The sequence below is a fragment of the Rhinolophus sinicus genome, chromosome 8, assembly GCF_057876585.1.
Source record: "Rhinolophus sinicus isolate RSI-liver-muscle chromosome 8, RSI-T2T, whole genome shotgun sequence".
Lineage (NCBI taxonomy): Eukaryota > Metazoa > Chordata > Mammalia > Chiroptera > Rhinolophidae > Rhinolophus > Rhinolophus sinicus.
The window spans coordinates 42,601,923-42,622,110 of NC_142508.1; the positions used below are offsets into that span (position 1 = coordinate 42,601,923).

At 56.5% G+C, this 20,188-nt stretch overlaps 2 protein-coding genes across 11 annotated transcripts in view; one reads left to right on the forward strand and one right to left on the reverse strand.

Moving 5' to 3' along the window:
• Positions 1 to 374: 374 nt before the first annotated feature.
• ZNF574 (zinc finger protein 574) lies at positions 375 to 12,137 on the reverse strand. Of its 5 annotated transcripts, none has more exons than XM_019713728.3 (2): positions 11,694 to 12,137; positions 375 to 3,342 (listed from the first exon to the last, which is right to left on the reverse strand). In XM_019713728.3, exon 2 carries the CDS (start codon positions 3,320 to 3,322, stop codon positions 632 to 634), a length of 2,691 nt encoding a protein of 896 aa, XP_019569287.2. In that variant the 5' UTR covers positions 3,323 to 3,342; positions 11,694 to 12,137; the 3' UTR covers positions 375 to 631. The 5 variants fall into 5 exon arrangements, with proteins under 5 accessions (XP_019569287.2, XP_074170375.1, XP_074170373.2 ...); XM_074314274.1 differs by lacking the exon at positions 11,694 to 12,137 and adding an exon at positions 6,105 to 6,263; XM_074314272.2 differs by lacking the exon at positions 11,694 to 12,137 and adding an exon at positions 4,732 to 5,844.
• Positions 10,415 to 20,188, forward strand: part of GRIK5 (glutamate ionotropic receptor kainate type subunit 5) — a 54,027-nt gene continuing 44,253 nt past the window's right edge. For 2 of the 6 annotated variants that reach the window (XM_074314266.2, XM_074314269.2), the window contains exons 1-5: positions 10,415 to 11,526; positions 14,953 to 15,081; positions 15,409 to 15,573; positions 17,813 to 17,910; positions 18,012 to 18,177. In XM_074314266.2, coding sequence (XP_074170367.1) covers positions 15,003 to 15,081; positions 15,409 to 15,573; positions 17,813 to 17,910; positions 18,012 to 18,177 — 508 coding nt within the window. In that variant the 5' untranslated portion in view covers positions 10,415 to 11,526; positions 14,953 to 15,002. Of the gene's footprint in view, positions 11,527 to 14,952; positions 15,082 to 15,408; positions 15,574 to 17,812; positions 17,911 to 18,011; positions 18,178 to 20,188 lie in introns of those variants that run through there. The other 4 variants (XM_074314270.2, XM_074314267.2, XM_074314268.2 and 1 more) reach the window with 4 other exon arrangements.

The window sequence follows — 20,188 nt, forward strand, 5'->3', positions numbered from 1 at the left end:
ACCAGATGCTCTGGGAGAGGGGGCTCACATCAGGCCAGGAAGTGGGGGACAGAGGTGGTGAGAAGAGTCTGAATATTGTCCCAAATGTTCCTGCCACCAGTAAAAACAGCATCAGGCTTTTCTGCAAAGCTGTGGAGACCTCTAGTGGCAAGAGAGCTATGCTGCCTCCATCCAGCACCAGAGTGAAGGCCCAGCTTTGCAGGATGCAAGCCCTTGGACTTCAAGTCCACCTCAGTAAACATTTGGCAAATGTTTACTGAGCTCCTACTACTTGCCAGGCCCTGTTCTAGATGCTGGGAATGCAGCCATGAAAAGTCAGACCAACTCTACGGCTCCCAAATTCCACCCCACACAGGCAGGCCAGCCATAAGCTCTTAAACGTCCAACTCAGTCTTTATTGACTGTTTCACCTTGGGGTCACCAGTGCTAACAGGAGGAAGGGCGGTGGGCACCTTTATGCATGTCAAGGACCCCAGAGCACCCCCCTTAGAAGAGAATAAATCCAGTTACAGAACTTACACAGCGGTTGGGAGGGTGGAGGAAGGGGCAGTGTATGTACAGAGACCTAGGGGTACGATGGAGGGGGTTCTTCAGTAACAGCGCAGGCTGCTGCTGCGGACGAACGGCAGGGTCAGCCACTGATCTGGACCCCCTCGGCCTCAGCCAGAGGGTAGATCTCAATGGTCTCCACCAGGGGCAGCGCCTCCACTGCAGTCTCCATGACGGCCAGGCCCACAGCAGCCTCCGCCTCTGCCAGCTGCTGCCGCACAGCTGCCTGATGCTGCTGCTGGTGGGTCTTGCGGTGCTTCCACAGGTTGGAGAAGGAGCGGTAGCTCTTCCCACAGTCGGGGCAGGAGTAGGGCCGCTCGTTGGTGTGAATGCGGCGGTGTTCTGCCAGGCGCATGGAGATGGCAAAGGCCTTGCCACACTCTTCACAGGCAAAGGGCCGCTCACCGGTGTGCAGGCGCCGGTGGTCCTTAAGGTGGGTGCTCTGACGGAAGGCTTTGCCACAGTCCGGACAGGGGTAGGGCCGCTCGCCCGTGTGGATGCGCTGGTGCACCTGCAGCGACGTCTCTGTGCTGAACAGCTTCTTGCACTCGCTGCACTCCAGGCCCCGGCGTCGGGCAGGGGCTGCAGGGGCTGCAGCGGCAGTGCCTGCAAGGCTTGTTGCAGGGGCAACTGGTGTGCGAGGGGCACGCGGAGCCCGAGGGGCTGGGGGCTCCTTCGCCAGGACCTCTCCAGGCCCAGCCGCCGCGTGGGCCGCCTCATGTGCCTGCAGCCGAGCGGCTGAGCCCACTTTCTTGCCACAGGTGTCACACTCAAAGCGCCGTGGGCCCTGGGCAGCAGCAGCCGCACAGCGGTGCTCACGGAGCCGCAGTGAGGAAGGGAAGGCAGCCCCACAGGACGGGCAGCGATGCGGCTGGAGCCCCGCGTGGGCCACAAGCTGGTGTACCTCCAGCAGCCGGCGCAGCAGGAAGGAGCGGGGGCACTCGCGGCACTTGTAGGGGTACTCGCCCGTGTGGTGGTAGCGGTGCATGAGCAGGCGGTAGGGGCGGTGAAAACGCACGCCGCACTCCTGGCAGCGGTAGGGGAAGTGCTGGGCGTGTACCAGGCGGTGCTGCCTCAGGGTAGAGCTCTGTGTGAAGGCCTTGCCACAGTCCCCACAGCGGTAGGGCCGCTCCCCTGTGTGTGTGAGCCGGTGGCGGGCCAGGTTGGCAGGCGAGTTGAAGGGCTTGGAGCAGTCTGGGCAGGGGAAGGGCCGTTCCCCCGTGTGCGTGCGCAGGTGGTTTCGCACATGAGACTTCTTCTTGAACATCTTGCCACAAATGCCGCACTTATGGCGCCGTTCCAGCCGGTGCACAAAACGCTGGTGCCGGGTCAGCTGCAATGCCTTGCCAAATTCACGGCTGCACAAGAGGCAGCGGTAAGTGCCTGGGGCAGCAGGCTCTGCTGCACTCTCCTCGGACACAGGGGGCTCCGGCGCCTCTGGCTCTCCAGTCTCTGGGGGAGCAGGCTCAGGGAAACCAATGACAGGCTCCTCTGGTGGGACTGGTGTAGTGGGCAGAGGGACACCCCCTACGCCATGGGTACGACGGTGATAAAGGAACTTGGTGAGGTTGACAAAGTTCTTGCCGCATGGACACGAATGCAGAGGATTCGGGGTGTGGGCTCGCCGGTGGGCCAGGAGGAGGGCCTCTGTGCCGAAGGCCAGGCCACAGTCCACACACAGAAAGTGAGACTCACTGCTGTGGTCCCCAAGGTGCTGGTCCAGACTGGAAGGACTGGGGAAGACACGACTGCACAGGGGGCACTTAAAGACGCCCTCCCGGTGACTCCGCAGGTGCTGCTGTAGCTGGTGAGGTGAGAGAAAGAGCTGATCACAGGCGGAGCAAAAGAGCTCCTGCGTGGCTGCCCCGCCTGCCTCTCCACTGTTGTTCCTCCGGGCCTTGCGCCCCCGGCGATCACGCCCAATGGCTTCACCATTGCGCAGCTCATAACTATGGTCAGACGATGGCAGGGGATCAGGCTGAGTCACAGGGACCTCTGCAGGTGATGGGCTCAGGGTCTCCTGCTGCAAGGCAGGCTCCTCAGACTCTGGGGCAGGGGCAGGGAAGTGGGTGGCCTGGTGTTCCAAGAAGTCGGCTGGTAGCTGGAAGAGCTGGGAGCACTCTGAGCACTTGTAGAGGAGCAGCTCCACCTCAGTCACCACCTCAGTGGTGGCGGCAGCGGCAGAGGGGACAGCTGCCCCCTCCCCACCCTCTTCTGCCTTGCGATATGAGTGTTCCATTGCCACACGGGCCTGGCCCATGGGGGGCCCTAGGACAACTGAGGACCCCAAGACAACTGGGGCCGGAGGCTTGGTGGGAGTAGCTCGGAGGTGTGTCTGCCGGTGGTTCAGCCAGAGCTCCTGGCTGGCAAAAAGAGCCTTGCAATCCACACACTCGTAGTGGATGCTACTGGAGCTCAGGGGGGGAGCCTTGGGTGGGGGCTCAGCCGGCACTGCCTCCTGGGGTGCTATCATTTTCAGGTGCAGTTCCTGGTGCTCCAGGAGCTGGCTGGGTGACATCAGCAGCTGCCCACACTCCAGGCACTGGTACTGACTCTCCTGCACTAGGGTCTGATAGAGGCCCGTGCCAGAAGCTGCCTCCGTGGCCACAGCGACTCCAGGGTCGGCCACACCCACCAGCTCAAAGTGCTGCTGGGGCACATGCGAGTTCTGATGCATGAGCACCTCCTCCAGGGATCCATAGAGCTGGTTGCACTCAGAGCAGACAAAGCGGTGCTCAATGTACAGGACCGTCTCCTCTGACTCCTCCGTCATGGCAGCAGCAAGACCCTGGGCTGAGAAAGGGGAGAGGTGGGGATGAATCACAACTAAGTCCATCCCAGAGGTAATTCTTTCCCTTTACCATCCCCCACCTACATCAATATTCCCCTCTAACTTCCTGCTTCCATTTTGCCACTTTCACCCCCATCTCGAACAGTCCTTCCTCTCCCAAACACACACCACCACCACGCAAAAAACCTTCCAGGCAGTGCCTTCCCAGTGAATCCACCCAAGTCTCACCTCTGAATCAACGTGCATCAAACTCCACCCACCAGATCCTTGCAACCTGTCCAGTCCCTCATCTCCTGTGCCTCACAGCTGGCCAAGGCTCCACCCATCCCCAGGACCCGTCCTTTCTAGTCATACCTCCTTCCACCGCCTCCGCTCCTTACCAACTCACTACCCGATTCCTACTCCCAGGCGCTCAGGAGAGTCCACACAGGCCCTAAGCACCTGCTTCTTCCAGCCTCGCTCACTCCTCCTCTGCTCACTCCCCTGGTTCTCAACCATTCAAACTGGGCCAATCCCCACCCTCACCCTCACCCCACAACTATCATGGTCAATCCCTCTCCTTTACACACAACCTCTACTACCCACATTAACTCTCTCCCTCTGGTGCCCAGGTGCCTCACATCAAACTATCCCTTCCCCAAATCAACTTTTTCCACATAGGCCCACACCCAGACCTTCCCCACCTTAACAACCACTTCCCCCTGAAAACCAGGCCCCCTTCTTCAAATCAAGGCCCCTTCCCACAGCCCTAACTCCCAACCCAGAATACCCAGACCTATCTTCACAAAAACCTAACCCTTTTTTCATACGCAGACCCTTCCCGCCACCCTAACTCATGTCTCTGGGGTACCCAGACACTCTTCACATCAATCACCATTTCTTTGCACTGAGACCTCATATACAATTCTAATCTCCTCTGGGATACCCAGATTCCTTCTTCACGTTGATATAAACTCCTCTTCTCCATATACTATTCCAGGGACACCCCAACACCCCTTCACATTAGCCTAACCTTTTCTTCTTTGATAAAAGACCCCCTCCACCCTAACTCATTCTAGGGATGCTCAGACACCCTCTTCATATCAACTTAATTCCTCTTCCTTGCGAAAACACCCCCCCACACACTAACACAATCCAGGGATATCCACACTACAGTTCACAATGGCTTGAACCCCTGCACACACAGACCGTCCCACTGCCCAAATCCCCTTTAGGGATACCCAGACCCTCTCTTCTTATGAAGAACCCCCGCCCCACCACACTCTAACCCAGACAGAGCATAGCCAGATCCCTCTTCCTCACATCCAGACCCTCTCACCAGATATACAGATGCCAAAAAAAAATGTATACACATTTTAAGAGAGGAAAAAATTGTATTAAAATTGTAATACTTGGGTGGCTCAGGTGGTTGGAGCGCCGTGCTCCTAACGCCGAGGTAGCAGGTTCGATTCCCACATGGGCCAGTGAGCTGCATCCTCTACAGCTAAGATTGTGAACAACTCTCCCTGGAGCTGGGCTACCAGAGGTTGGTGTGAGCTGCCCTGAGCAGCCGGGGAGTGGCCTGTGCCGCAGTGAGTGGCCGGCAGACAGCGGGAGTGGCCGGCAGCCGGCGAGAGCTGCCATGAGCTGCTGTGAGCAGCCGATCGGCAACCGACTGCCTCAGGAAGGGGCAGCGCAAGGCTCATAACACCAACATGAGCCAGGGAGCTGTGTCCTACACAACTAGACTGAGAAACAACGGCTGGAACCGAAGTGGGGAGGGGGAGGTGGAAGGGGGGGAAAGTGTAATACTCTACACCGACAACAAAAGATGAATACGTACAAGTCATGTGTATACATTTTTTTGGCGCACACTCACATACACACCCTTATTATATGCCCTGGGGACACCCAAACCCCCAACGTCCTATCAACCTAACAGCTCATTCTCAGTCCAGCAATATCCAGACACCCTGTTACCCAGATCTCTCTCACCACCCTAATCCCCTCCAGGGAGACCCAATTTCCACTTTTCACCTTGACCTAATTCCCTGCACTTTTCAAAAGGACTACTTCCACCCAACCTACTCTAGGGACACCTAGACATCCTTTTCACATAACTAAGCTTCTTTGCACAGAGACCCTCCCTCAACCCATTCCAAGGGTACCCAACCCCCTTTCACTTTGGTTTAACTCGTCTTCATATTAATGTAACCCCATTCTTCACACCTGGACCCCTCCCTCAGCTCTAAATCTGCCCTCCGGGGATGTCCGTTTCCTAATATCTTTTCACACCAAGACCCCTCTCACTGGCCTAATTCTTTCCCGGCATAACTCGATCTTCTCTTTACATTAACTTAATTACCTCTTTTCTCACGTCCTAAACCCCTCCCCGGGCACCCAAGTGCCCTCTAACCATCCACCCCCTTTCGGTTCTGGTGTGTCCCAAAGCCAAGCCTTTTGCTCCGGATACCACCTGGAGCCTTGGGGACCCTCCTGACGGCAGCAATAACGCCTCCCTTCCCACCTAGGTCTCTCCCAGCCCGAGCCCGGCCCCTCCTCACTCAGCCCTTCACACGACTCTAGACCCCTTCCCCACCCGCCACCCCGGCCCGGCCCCCGCCCGGCAGTCCGCGCGCCCCGCGGGCCGTTGGTGCCGCTCCGCCCTCACCGCCGAAGCGCGCCCCCCTCCGGCCTACAGTGCGCAGGCGGGGGTGGAGAGCAGGCCGCAGGGGAGGGAGGGGAGCTGGGCCGGCCCTCCGCACGCGCGCCGGCCAGCACTCACCAGCCTCCGCCGTCTCGCCTGCCCCGGACCCACAGCCGGGCAGCTGCACCCCTCGCGAGGACACCCTACCGCTGCGCCCTCTCTAGCACCCGCCGTCGCCTCTCGCCTGCTCTGCAGCCTCGCTCTCGCCCCCAATCGCCCTCAGCAACGCCCCTCCCAACCTCCTCCTCGGCCGCTGGGCAGACGGCCGAACGCGCCCAATCATCGCCCGTCTGGCCCCTGCCGTTTGGCCAATCGACGCTCACGTCTCGAGCTTGACCCAATAGTAGGGAGCGTCTGGAACCGTGTTGCTAGTGCCCGCCCCCTTAAGGCTCCCGGAGTATGCTCCTCCTCCCCCTCCTCGTCGACTACGTTTGACGGCTCAGGAGGGGAGGGCAGCGTGATGACGTTAAGCGGCGGAGCGAGGCTACGGGCGCCATCTTGGGTTCTCCTAGTGGGAGTCGTGAAGGGGACAGGGGAAAAGTAGTGGAAACTAAGGCACACGACACCCGGTGGGCAAGGACGGGGGTATTGAGGCGCAGGAATCCCGGAGGAGCAAAGGGAGAGAGAAGCACGAGTCAGCGAGAGGAGTAGAGCGGAAACTAGCACCAATCACGGGGGTGGGGGGAAGAAAAGGGGACGTCAAGGCTCCAGACTCACTTTGCTCGAGAGGAATAAAGGCAGCCTGCAGCGGGAGGAGAAAAACTGAGGGGCCCTTAAGGGAGGGAAGAAGAGAAATGTCAGGAAAAGCAAGGAAAGAAGGAATCCTAGGGAACGAGGAAAACCTGAAGGAGAAAGGAAATGAGAAATAGAGAAAAAGGAAAAGCAGGGACAGGCAGTTTAATTTGAAGTGTCGACTGAAAAATACCGACTAGGTATTTTGTCACCACAAAGGATTTATTTGGGAAAAAGAAAGGATTGCAACCCAGTGCGTGCAGACATGGCAAGCCTGGCCTGCGTTCCAAGATGGAGGGGTATTTATAGAAGGGAAAAAGGAAGTTAATGGAAGGGGAAGTTAGAAGCATCGAGCTTTATTATAAACAGAGTTCTTCCTGTAGGGTTCTTGCATGTAGGGTTCTTGTGATTGGGATTAGGTAGAGCGAGAGCTTCCATAAACTCTAGCTCCTCCCATAGGCCCTCCTGACCATGCTTGCTTAAAGTTCCAGTTCATCTGTATCAGAAGAAACAGTGTGGGGGGTGGATGACGTAAAAGGACAACCAGAGTGAGAACCTGAAGGAAGTGATCCTTGTAGCAGATGGACTCTGCTCTGCTTCCTTCCAGGGTGCCTTCCTTCCCAGGCTGACCCCCTGCAGCTCAAGGTGGATACAGTCCCCTTGCAATAGAGTCCCCTTGTGTCCAAGGGGCTCTGGCTATCCCTACCGTGTTTCCCCAAAAATAAGACCTAGCGGACAATCAGCTTGAATGCGTCTTTTGGAGCAAAAATTAATACAAGACCCGGTTTTATATTGTAATCCCGGTCTTATATTGTAATCGTGGTCTTATATTGTAAGACTGGGGCTTGTATTAATTTTTGCTCCAAAAGACGCATTAGAGCTGGTTGTCCGGCTAGGTCTTATTTTTGGGGAAACACGGTACTCACTGTCCCCTTCTGACCTTCAGGACCTTGGGAATAAGTTGTCTCAGCCAGCATGGTTATAAATGTTTCTAGAGCCTATTCCCTAAACCCAAAGACAGGGGAGCTGCAAGAGATTCACTTGGTCTAACTGCACCCCCCCACACACACCATTTCTCAGATGAGTAATTTGAGTCTCAGAAGAATTGGTCATCTACGTTTCTGAGGCCAAAAAGCTAGTAGGAGATGCCAAACACAGAGTAAGGCCTAGGTCTGACTCTTCAGTTATCATTTTGCTATGTCCTTCAATTGATTTCTGTCTGGGTGTCCTAATTTTCCACTAGATTATACTCCCTAACACCAGGCCCATGTAATTACACCAGGCTGCCTGGATTGGAATTTTGGCCCTGACACTTCCTAGCTGTTGCCTTGGGCAAATCAACTCCCCCATACCTCAATTTTCTTGTCTGTGAAATGGGGATAATAGCCCCTATCTCATATGGTTGTTGTGAGGCACAAAGTAAAAGCTATGTAAGAGTTATTTTTATTAGGACCTCAAGTAATAACAACTAACATGTCCTCAGTGTGTTATGTGCTAAATATTATGCTCAGTGCTTTCCATGCATTATTCAGTTTAATCCTCTCACCAACCCTAGAAGGGAGGAATTATTATTCTTACTTTACAAAAGGGGGAAAAAAAAAAAAAACAGGCCCAGAGAAGTTAAGTAACTTGTTCATAATTAGGAAGAGACAGAGCCAGGATTCCAACCTAGGAGTTGACTCCAAGGTCTACATTCATAGACCCCAGGCTCTACTGCCTGGCAGGCAGGACTTAGTGGCATGTTGAATGGAATAAATGCAAGAAGTAGAGAAAATTGGGGCAGCCGGATGGCTCAGTTGGTCAGAGTGTGGTGCTCTTAACAGCAAGGTTGCCGGTTCGATCCCCACATGGGCCACTCTGAGCTGCACCCTCCACAACTAGATTGACACAACTACTTGGCTTGGAACTGATGGGCCCTGGAAAAACACACTTAAATGCATAAAAGTTAAAAAATAAAAGTAGAGGAAAGAAGTTGGTGGGAATCAGAGAGCTCTAAAGCTGGTAACCTGTTTGCCCTGAGGTTGAAATCTCCTGGGTTGGGAGCCAGAGAACCTGGAAGGTAGGCTCAGCCTTTGACAGGCTCTGTACCTTTGGGCTCACTCCTGCTAAGGCCTCCTTTCCCCACTTGAAAATGCAAGGGTCCTGCTTGGGTTGTCAGGCCCCTTTCTGCTCAGATCTTCTACTTGGACCTTCCCACCTATCTGGGTTGGCTAGGTCCCTTCTCTTCGGATGATAATGGGAAAAAGCTGAGGCTTGGATCAGTTTTTCAGGAGGTGGTGGTATGGGACGAGGATTTCTGGGACAGGTTCAATTTAGAGAGGATGGCATTCTATGCTTGAGTCCCTGTAAAAGCAAAGGCCTTGAGGCCGGCATGAATCTGGGTTTTTAGGCCTAGCTGAGGCTGAGGATAAGTGTTGGGGGGTGGGGGTGGGGGTATAGATGATAGATGTTGCCCAAATAAGGTGAGAGTGTGTGCAAAGTTGGTTGTCCTTCATGGTCAGATGTATGTTGGGATGTCCCACATGCCAGATGCAAAGGGCTTCACATGCCAGGCCAGTGTGAGAGTTGCCACATGCCACATGTGCACGCGTGAAGCACGGGCTGCACGTGAGTATGTCAGTGTCTCCTCCCCATCACGAGTGTTGGGGGTGGTGGCGGTGAGTCACAGGCTCAGCCTTCAGCGCCAACTGCCATGTTCCTTCCCCCCAAATTTCACCCCCCACCCAGCCATGCACCACCCACCCCCACTCCAATATCTGTGTCGCTGCTTCTCTCTGCCATCCCCCTGCCCTGCTCAGCTCCCTCCTGAGGGGGAAGAAGTCTCCCACTTTGGTAGGCTCTGCCCTCCAGCTCCCTGTCCTTTTCCACTGCCTCTCTTCACGTGACTAGAGAACCTAGGGCTTCTCTCCACCCACTTTTCTTCATGGGTCCCAAGAATTTCTCTGTGCATCCCATCCCTTCACCTCCATGGGGGCTACTTCTATTTCTAGGGGCTTCTCCCTGGTCTCCATGGGCTGGCCCCTCCTGCCTCAGTGGGCCTCTTGTGTCCACCTCCCTGTCTTTGTGGGCTCCCTGGTGTCTGTGGGTCTCCCTCCCCCCATTTCGGTGACCTTCTCCCACTCTCCTTGGTCCTCCCCCCATCTGTGTGATGTGCAGCCCATTTTTGTGAGCCTTTCCTGTCCATGGCCTTCTTCTGTCACCAGGGACCACTCCCAGGCCAGAGGAGAAGGGCTTTCTGTTCCCATGGGCCTCTCTCCATCTTTGTGGGGGCTCTGGGTCCCCAGCTGCCCTGTCTCCAAGGTCCTTTGCTCATCGCTGTGGTCTGCTCCCATGTCTCAATGGGACTTTCTTTCCTTTCCCTGGGCTTTTCCCTGTCTTTGTCCTTGGGGGCTTTGTGGATCTTGGCCCACCCCTGTGGGTCTTGATGGCTGTCTTACTGTTCCTCTGCATATTTCTTCATCTCTGTAGCCCTCTCCCACCAGCAGCATGGCCTTCTCAGGTCTTCCTGCCTCTCATCTCCTCGGCTCCTGTGCCCAAGGGCTGCCTGGGCAGGGCGGTGGCATTGTGTGGTGGAGGGGGTGGCCCGGGGGTGGACCCTCCATCCAATGCAGCGCCTTCCCCTCATCAGCATTCTTCTCGCGGGCCCCCAGCCCCGACCAATACAGGCTCCCCCTCCTCCGAATCCCCTCCCTCCTCTCTCTGCCTGCCTCCCTTCCTCTTGCCTGCCTTCCTCCCAGCCTCCCTCCCTCCCTCATCTCTTCCCCCCCGGCTCCCGGACCCAGCGCGGGCGGGCAGCGGGCAGGCGGGCAGGCAGGCAGGCGGCGGCCTCGGAGGGGAAAAGGAGAGGTGGTGGCAGCGGGCAGCGGTGGCAGCCGGCAGCAGAGAGGCAGGCCCGTCTGGGGACCAGGAGCCAGTGGCTGCTCCTCGCAGGGGACCAGGAGTCCGTGGCCAGGCCCTCCCACCAAGGCCCTATACCGGGCACCCCCGGGACACCCCACCCTCCTCCGCCCTCCTCTTCCACCTGCTCCTTTTCATCCTCTCCTCCTCGGTCCTCTCCCACCTCCCCATCTCGCCACCTTGCCTGCCCCCCTTCTCAGCTCTCCAGGTCTCCCAGCACCCCATCCTCCCCAGCCCCTCCACTCTTCGGCCTCTCCCTGCCCCCAGCATGTTTTTTCCACGGGGGCTGAGGGCTTGAGGACTCCAGGCCCTTGCCTCATCCAGGGCAGCGCCAAGGCTGGGGGGAGGGGGGAAGGGGTGGCCCCCTCCCCCCCATTGAACCTTCCCCTCCCCCACCTCTCCTGATGGCCAGCTTCCTTGTCTCCACCCAGCCCTCACCCCCCGTGGCCCCCCCAGGCCGGCCTGGCTAGGGGAGGGGGCAGGGGCCCTTTCCTGGGCCGGCTTCCCCCTCCCCCGGCTTTGCCTGTGCCCCCTCCCTCCCGTTTTCACCTTTCTGTCTTCCTTGCCTCCCTCCTTCCCCTCCATTTGCTCCTTCCCCCTCTCCTCTCTCCCCTTCTCTCCTCCATTTTCTCCTTTCCCCTTCTTCCCCTCCCCGGCCCGCCCTCTCCTCTTACACCTGTCCTTCCTCCCTGCTCCTGGGGAGCCCCTGTTTTGGATTAGTTGGGGGCCCCCCCGCCACAGGCGGGGGAGGGGGCCCTGTGGACTGCCCTCTCCCCCCGCCCCAGCCACACCACCACCCAGCGCCAGAGCATCTTCCTGCTGTCGTTCTTCGGGCCTCGAGGGAGCCCAGCCCTCCGTCCCACCAGGATCCGTGAGTGTCTGCAGGGCAGGGGTTGGGCTGGGGCTCGGCCTGGGTCCTGGAAGTCTGGGCTCACTGCCTCCTGGCGGGGCCACCACATTCCCCTGTTCCCGACCCGCAAATACCCTCCCCCAGCAGGGGCCTGCCCTGCGCCCTCCATCTCCCCAAACTCCACTCACCTCGTCCTTTTCTCACCCCTTCTTCTGGGTACACAGCTCACCCTCACCCCCCAGACCCCAGCTCCTGGGGTCCTGAGGGGCTGACTGGCTCTTACTTGCGGTCTCACTCCTTCTCCGGACTCCAGGCACGTCTCCACCCCTGCTTTCTCCAGCCTGGGTCAACGGTGACCAGCTCTGCTCGCTCTCACTGTCTCTGTCTTCTTTCCTCTGAGCCTCATCCTTCCTGCTGCCACGGGCGCATCCCCATCCCATCCAGTCTCTATCTCCGGGAACCGTCTTTCTGCTTTGGAATCTCCATTTCATGGGGCTCTTGGGCCTCTGGCTCTGAGTCTGTCCAACTTCTCTCTTCTCTGCCATTAGCCTAACCCTTTCTTGGTCTCTCTCTCCATCTCTCTCTCTCTCTCTCTATTCCCCTGTCTCTCCTCCCTCTCTTTTGGAGCTTCCCTTGCCAGGTCGGGCTCTCTCATCACTTCTCTCTGTCCACTCTGTGCTCTGCCTGTGCTCTGCTCACTTGCCTTGGTCTCCTCCCTCTCTCACCCTGCGCTTGGAGGCCAGCTTCTTTCTCTTACTTTTTTGCTTTCCTTCCCAGATTCACTTTGGGTCTGTCTCCATCCCCTCCATCCCTCGCTCCTGAGCCGCTGCCCCCCTCCATGGTCCACTTTGTCACTTTGTCTTCTCTTTGCTGGTCTCTCCAACTCCCCCCATCCTCTTCCCACTTCTGTGTCCCCTTCTGCCCAGTAGGCACCCTGAGTGGATGCAACTCTGTGTAACTTGGCCCCCTCCTGTGGGCACTTGCCCTGTCCCTGCCTGTGCCCCTCCAGGTCACTCAGCCTTCCTCCCCGCCTCAGTTTCCCTCCCTGACTCTCACTCCCCCTGGCTCCTAGTTTGTAAGCCTGTCTCTGTCTCTCTCATCTTGTGTCTTGTCTTCCTGATCACCCCTTTCTCTTCTCTGGGTCTGCTGTGTGGCTCTGACATACTTTTTCTGTCTCTCTCTTCCTGACTAGCCCTCATTCTTTTCAGTTTTGTAATTTTTCTCCTCCTCACACTTCTTATACCTGTTGTCATTTATTTTGCCCTCTCGCTCACTCTATTTGCCTTCTCTAACTTGATTTGCCTTCTTGCCTTTGATACTGATGTCTCCCTTGCCCACTTGTCTGTCACCTAGCTCAGGGCCCCTAATTCAGCCCCTTCTCTCAGTTGGCTGCTGTGTTTCACCCTAAGTCTCCAGGCCTGTGGGGCTCACCTGCCTGATTCCCTCCCCTCCTCTCCCACACCCTCCCGCTTGTCTCTTCCCCTTTGGTGTCTTACTTCTAAGCGAAGTCTGTGTGTTTTTCTCTCTTCTAGCCCCACTTACTTCCTTTTGGTCTGTTTGCTTTCTGTCTATGCCTTCCTGTGCTTCTGTATCCATCTGCTACCCCCATTCCTGGCTCTGCACTATGTGTCTGTCTTTCTGCTCTCACCCATGTTGGCCACCTGTGGGTCCCTGCCCTTCTGGCCCCTGTCTCTTCCTTGGTCTTTCATCTTCTAGTCTCTGCTCCCTGATTTGCCCCCAGAAGCCCCTGGTGTCTCAGGGTGACCCCCTCACTACTGCCTCTCTCCCAACCCCGCCCTCCACACCCCTCCCCTGTGAGTTCTCCTCTGCGTCTCTCCCAGCTTCCCTTGCTCCTCCATCCTTGATAAGCCTTCACCTCAGATCCAAATTACAATCTTCAGTCCCCAGCCTGTCTAGCATGTCTTCTCACCCCCAAAAGCCCTGAGACAGACAGACAGACAGACTGACAGACAGACTTGCTCAAGGTCATGTGGGAGTCTGGAGTAGAGCAGGGACTGAGGCCCAGGCCTAGGTTTTCCTGGTCACAAGGGACAGTCTGAAGTGTTGTATTTTGTCTCTGCCCTCCCCTAGCAGGTTTCATTCTGCCATCTCACCAACTCAAACCCTCCTTCCAGGGGGATGGGGTGGGGTGTGGGGAGACCCCCAGGCTCACCTCCTAGCACTCTGGGCCCCAGTGGCCCTTCCCTTGGGATACAGCCCTTGACCAGGAGGAGCCACACATCTGGCCCATCCCTGCCCAGTGGTCACCCTGTAAAAGAGGCTAGGGCACCTGCATGAATCTCTAACTCGATGGAAGAAGGGAGCAATTGTGGGGAGCAAAGATGCATTGTCTCCCCCTAATCTTTAGTTTCCCAGAGCAGGGTGGGGGCCGTGGTTTGGCACCTCCTTGGGCAGACAGTGCACTCCCTGCCTTACTTTTCCCTTCTGGCTCTCTGATGGCATATTGAGTGCATTTATATCTTCTCTCCATTCTATCTTCCTGTTCTATTCTGTGTCGCTCCTGTGTCTTGATTTCCCTCTCTTCTGCCTGCCCTGCCCTATCTCTCTCCATCTCTGTGTTTCCCTACCTTCCTGTCTCTTCTTTCCTTCTCTCTCCTAATCCTCTCCTATCTCCCTGTAACTCTTCTTCTCTGTTTCTCTCCATTTCTACCCCCATTTCTCTGTCTTCTTATCATCTTTCTGGTCCCTTATATTTCTGCCTGTTTTTCCCTTTCTCATTCCCTGAGTCTCTTTGTATTCCCCCACCTCAGCTTTTCTTTCTCTTTCCATCTCTCTCTTTCCCCCCTTTTCTTTCTTTACTCTTTTTCTTTTTAGCTCCTCAGCTGCCTTGGATCCATCCGTCTCCACCTGTGTGTCTCCATGTGTGTCTCTCTCTCCAAGTTTCCTAACTCCCGGATACTCTACCCTACAGACCCCGGATGTCCAGGCCTCTCTCCCTGTGGGATTGTGGGAACCAGGGAAGTCAGAAAGGTGGCAAGTGAGGCCTGCGAGGGGTTGCCTAGCAACCACTGCATCCTCTCCAGCCTGCTTCTGTTGCCTAGTAACGGCTGCCTGCCCAGAGACAGGGGCGGACTGGGTGGGGGGGTGGCACTTCTTGGTTTCCTATTGGGGTAGGGATGGTCTCTGGAATTTGCTTTTACCTGAGAACCATATCATGCCTCCCTCCCATTTTTGGTAGCTGTGAATATTCTGTAGCAATGGCTCTCCCACTCAGTGCCTGAGTGCTGTGAGCTCCTCCCTGGTAGTGCTCCTGAAGCCTAGCAATGCCCTCAGTACTGTCTTGCCAGCTTCTAACGAGGGCAGGGCCCTTTAGAGCTCCCCCACAATGTACCAGGGTCTGTGGTCCCCACCCCATCCAGCAGTCGTCCAAAGGGGCTCTGAGGCCCCCTCCCGCATCAGCAATCTTCCTATGGTCAATCCCTGCAGGTGGCAAGTGGGGGCCGCGGCAGCTGCGTCCCCATGTGGAGGGGAGGAAGATGCCGGCTGAGCTGCTGCTGCTGCTGATTGTTGCCTTTGCCAGCCCCAGCTGCCAGGTGCTCTCATCACTGCGCATGGGTGAGGCCCTGCAGCGCTGCCCCTGCCTCCTCAGAGACCCTCCCACTGGGCCCAGGGCTCCTCTTTGGGAACCCAGGCAAGCCAGTTCCTCGGCCAGGTATCTGGGTGTCAGGTCTCAGCTTTCCTCTGCAGCAAGGAGCAGCAGCCCATCGCTCCCTCTTCCCTGGACCCAGGAGTCCAGACCCTCAGCTCCCTCCAGCCTCAGACCCAGGAGTTTAGACCCCAGTCCCCATTCCCACCCCCACCTCAGAGCCCAGGAGTCCAGGACCCCAATCCCTCCTCCCTCAGGACCCGAGAGTCTGGCCCCCAACCCCTGTGTCCCCTCAGCTGCAATCCTGGACGACCAGACAGTGTGTGGCCGTGGCGAGCGTCTGGCCCTGGCCCTGGCCCGGGAGCAGATCAACGGGATCATTGAGGTCCCAGCAAAGGCCCGAGTGGAAGTAGACATCTTTGAGCTGCAGCGGGACAGCCAGTACGAGACCACGGACACCAGTGAGCAGGGCCACGGGGCGTGGGCTGAGGCTGGGCAGGCTGGTAGCCCTCAGGGTGTCCCTCGGCCCCCCTCTTCAGCTCACCTCAGCTCCATCTGCCCCTTCCTTCATGTCTGTTCCCCTTCTTCCCAGAGATGGTGCTGCTTGGTGTGGGGAGGTAGGGAGACCATCAGGCCTAGTCCCGCCCTGAAGGAGCTGAGGGCCTCATTTGAAAGATAAACTTCATAGCTGGCCGGACACTTAGCCCCAGAACTGAGTAATGAGGGGCCCATGCAGTGAGGTGGGGGCTTCGTGGGTAGGGTTAGAGAAGGCATTCTGGGGAAGGTTAAACTAAAGCTCAGCTCTCAAGGATGAGCAAGATACAGAAAGAGTGGTGTTGCTCAAAGTATGGCACATAGTAGGACTGCATAAGTATTTGTTGAATACTGATGGACTGAGCGAATGTTAATAGGTGTCCATTGAACAGATGTGCTGGGATTGTAGACTTTGTGAGATGCTGCCTTTAAATGTGTTTTCGATAGATTTCTTTCCCGCAGGCCTTATCAGAGCCTTTAGTATGTTCATAACGCATTTGAAATCACTGAGGAGGAGAATGAGGTATAACGTTTTCTGGACTTTTTGACTGGTGCAGCACAGAATACAAATTGGGAGAAGCCAGGATGGAGGGTGAGGAGGCAGATGGTGTTCCAGGCACGTGCCTGGAGTCTGGAGTCGGGCGGAGGGGAGGGGGGCGTGTTCAGAGCCAAGCAACAGGGTGTGTGTGGGGCTGCACCCATCCTGACCACCTGGACTCAGGACATGTTTGGGGGGATTATGAGAGATGTCTGGGCTGGAGTGTGACTGCACAGTGGGGGTACGCTCCAGGAGGCCTGCAGCCGGGCTGAAAGACGCTGCCTTCACCTGTACGCAGTGGGGAGTTGTCGGTGGATTCAGACCAGGGAGCTGGTGAGAGTGAATCTGGAGGCTAGATTTGGTTGATCAGTGAGAAGGCTGATTTGAGAGCCCTGAAGTAGGGTAGGAGAGGAGGGGTCGAAGAGAAGGGGACAGATGTGAGAAAATTTGAGGACAAAAAAGAGACAGGATGTGGTGACTAATTGGCTATTAGGAGAAAAACTGAAGGCAAAGACCATTTCCAGATATTTGGTCTGTGCAAATGGTGGGGCTCTCACCAATGTGGAAGGCACAGAGGAACAAGTTTGGAGGAAGAGGAGGCATTTATTAGGTTGGTGCAAAAGTAATTGCGGTTTAAAAGGTTAAAAATAATTGCAAAAACTGCATTTATTTTTGCACCATCCTAGTAGTTATGATCCTTTTAGCTGATGCGGCAGAAACCCAGCTCAGGCGGCCTTAAGGAAGAAAGAGAACTTACTAGCTCATGGCACTTACTAAACGGCCTAGGGATGAATTTCAGGCCTGGTTGGATCCAGGTACTCAAATGATGTTCCAGGAGTCTCTCTGTCTTCATCTCTGGGTTCTTCTCTCCTCTAAGTTGGCTTCATTTTCAGGAATGCCCTCCCCAGCTGGTGGCAACATGGCCTCAGCAACTCAGAACTTACATATCACCAGTTTCACAAACCCAGTAATAATTGTAGCAGAAGCCCTGGAGAAGGCGCTCCGTGGCCTGGTTTGAGCCTGTCCTGTCTCTGAACCAATCACTGGGGCCAGGATGATGTGGTCATGTGGTCCTGGGTCAGGTGACAGTCAATCCTGGGAACCATGTGGTTCCCTGAGGAGAAGTGAAGGTTCTGTCATGAGAATGGGCACTGGGCAGGCAAAGCAACAGCTTCCCCCTCCCAGTCTTGAGACGTACACGTTTAAGGGGAAAGAAAGTGGAAGAAAGAAGAGCAATTACTACAGAAGAATGGCATTTGGGTGTAGAATGTGGAGGGGACCTTGGCCACAGGTTCAGGGTGCAGTGGGTATGATAGTGTGGTTAGAAAGGCTGGGGAACTGGACCCCAGATTTGCAGCCAAAAGGAGGCCCCTGGTGTTTCTTCGTTGTCTCTTCCTTTGTTTCTCTCTTGATCTGACCCATCCCTCCGTTGCCATTTCTCCCTGCCTCTCTCTGTATGGTGCCCCCTCCTTTTGTCCATGGGGTGGGCAGGGTCGGGCTTGGGCTTCTGAGTCTTGGTGGTGGAGGAGTGTCAGATCCACTCCTGGGCTAGGGTGGTTCCTTGGGGGGTGGGGACGGAGAGGAGGGGGAGGGTCCCAGACTCTGCGGTCTCTTCCCACCCCTCGCAGTGTGTCAGATCCTGCCCAAGGGGGTCGTGTCTGTCCTGGGGCCCTCCTCCAGCCCTGCATCTGCTTCCACCGTGAGCCATATCTGTGGGGAGAAGGAGGTGAGGCGGGAATGTGGGGTGGGGAGGGGCGGGGGGGGTCCCTGGGAGGCGATGTGGGGAGAAGGGGGCAGGATAGAAGCAAAGGCTCCTTCTCTGTCCAGATCCCCCACGTCAAGGTGGGTCCCGAGGAGACGCCCCGTCTTCAATACCTTCGATTCGCATCTGTCAGCCTGTATCCCAGTAACGAGGACGTCAGCCTGGCGGTCTCCCGGATCCTCAAGTCCTTCAACTACCCCTCAGCCAGCCTCATCTGCGCCAAGGCCGAGTGTGAGGGCGGAGAACTGGATGTTTCAATGATCTAGTCTCCCACATAGCTGTCAGCGCCCCCCAACTGGAGCGCCTGGGGGACTCAGGCACAGCTCTCCTAGTCCCCACCATCCTTTCCCTTTCAGGAACCCAGAGCTCTGGTTCCACAGACCCTTCCCCCCACTTCCCAAAGGGATCATTTAGTCCAGGATAGTGGGAAGCCCTGGCAGGTGCAAGGGCCCTGCGGGGCCTCAGCATGTCCCTCACTTCTGGAGCTCCAGGGCCAGCGGAGGACACAGTAGTGGTAATGCAGAATGACACGTGCTCTGCCGGGAGCTGGGCGGAGGCTGCGGCAGCACACAGGTCTGGGAGGTCCAGAGCCCGTGTCCCTGAGAAAGGGGACCGTCTCATGTCCGCTGGACCGGAAGGGTGGGGAGGAGGGTGGGAGCATGTTCTGAGCAGAAGGCAGGGCAAGGCAGAGGCAGTGGCCGAGGGAGTGTGGCCCCTTTGAGAGGCTCAAAGATGGTCCTGGCAGCAGGAGTGAGTGTGAAGCAGGACATGCGTGGGCCATGGTCACACAGGGCCCTGTGTTTTATCCCAAGGACAGGGAAGTTCCCACATGGGTGGGGCAAGAGGACATGGCCCAATGTGTAGGACGGGAAGCGCTCTGGCTGCAGTGGGTGAGTGGCCCGGAGAGTGGCACGAGGTGTGGCAGGGAGAGATGTTGCTGGTTAGGGCTTAGGTGGTAGCAGTGGGATGGACTTGAAGAGAGTCCTGAGGGAAGGCAGAGGGCAGGCTCACGAATGCTAGGCAGGTTCTGCCCGAGGAGGGGGAACAGTCAGTTTAGGGGCACACATTGGGTTGGAGATGTCTGAGACAGTCAGGTGGAGCTGTTTGAGAAACGGGTGGGTCTGTGGGTGTGCAACCGGAGAGAGGGACAGTAACCTCCAGGAGGAATTCTCTTTCAAAAGTATTCACTGAACACCTGCTATGTGCCAGACGTTATTCTTGGTGTTAGGGATACAGCAGTGCGGGAGCCAGGCCGGGTTCCCTGCCCTTGTCAAAGGTACATTCTAATGGGTGGAGCTAGACAATGACATAAATAAGGACATTGTTTAGTCAGAAGGAATAAGTCCTATGGACAAATAGATGAGGATAGCGGATTGAGAGTGCTAGAATTGGGGAGGGGCAATTGGAAATGAAATGGTGGGTATGGGTGTCATTGTGGGGGTGATATTTGAGATCTGAAAGTGGTGAGGGAGGAAGCTGTGTGGGGATCTAGGAGAAGCGCATTCCAGGGAAGGAACAGCCAGCACAAAATCCACGACTGTGTGAGGCAGCAAGGCCTGTGTGGCTGGAAAAGTGACAGGAGACGAGGTCAAGCGATAATGAGGGCGTGGGCATATGGAATGGGGCCTTGAAGCCCTTGGCCTTCACTCTTTAGAGAACGAGAAACTGTGAGAGGGTTTGGAGCAGAGAAGGGACACATCTGCTTTATGGTTCTGGCTGCTGTGCAGGTAACGGACTCTGGGGGCAAGTGTGGCTGTTGTAACAGGTGAGGGATGGCATGACGGGTCAGGGCAGTAATGGCGGCATGGTATGGTTCGATGGGGTCTGATGTGTTTTGAAGGTAGAGCCTACGTGCCCTGGGCATGGGAATGAGACGAGGCCAGGCTGCTGTCCAGGGCTTTGGCCTGAGCAGCTGGCAGGCTGGAGCTAGTTCATGGGCCTGGGAGATGAGGTGCTTTGGGAGAGGAGAATGGAGTGTGGCTTTGCACCTGTGAAGTGGGGGATGCCTGTCACAGATCCCAGTAGGGGCAGGAAAGTGTAGGAGCCGGGCATCTGGAGGTCGGGGGGTCTAGCTTGGGATTTTAATTTGGGAGGATGTGGGCATTGGGTCCCCAGGCCTGGTATCCCAAGAGAGCCAGCTGCACTCCGGACAGCTGCCCCCGCCCTGGTCCTGTCCCCAGTTACCCCATGGTGGGGAGCGGGAGGGAGTGTCTACCCCATGTCCGGCACTGGGGGTCTCTAA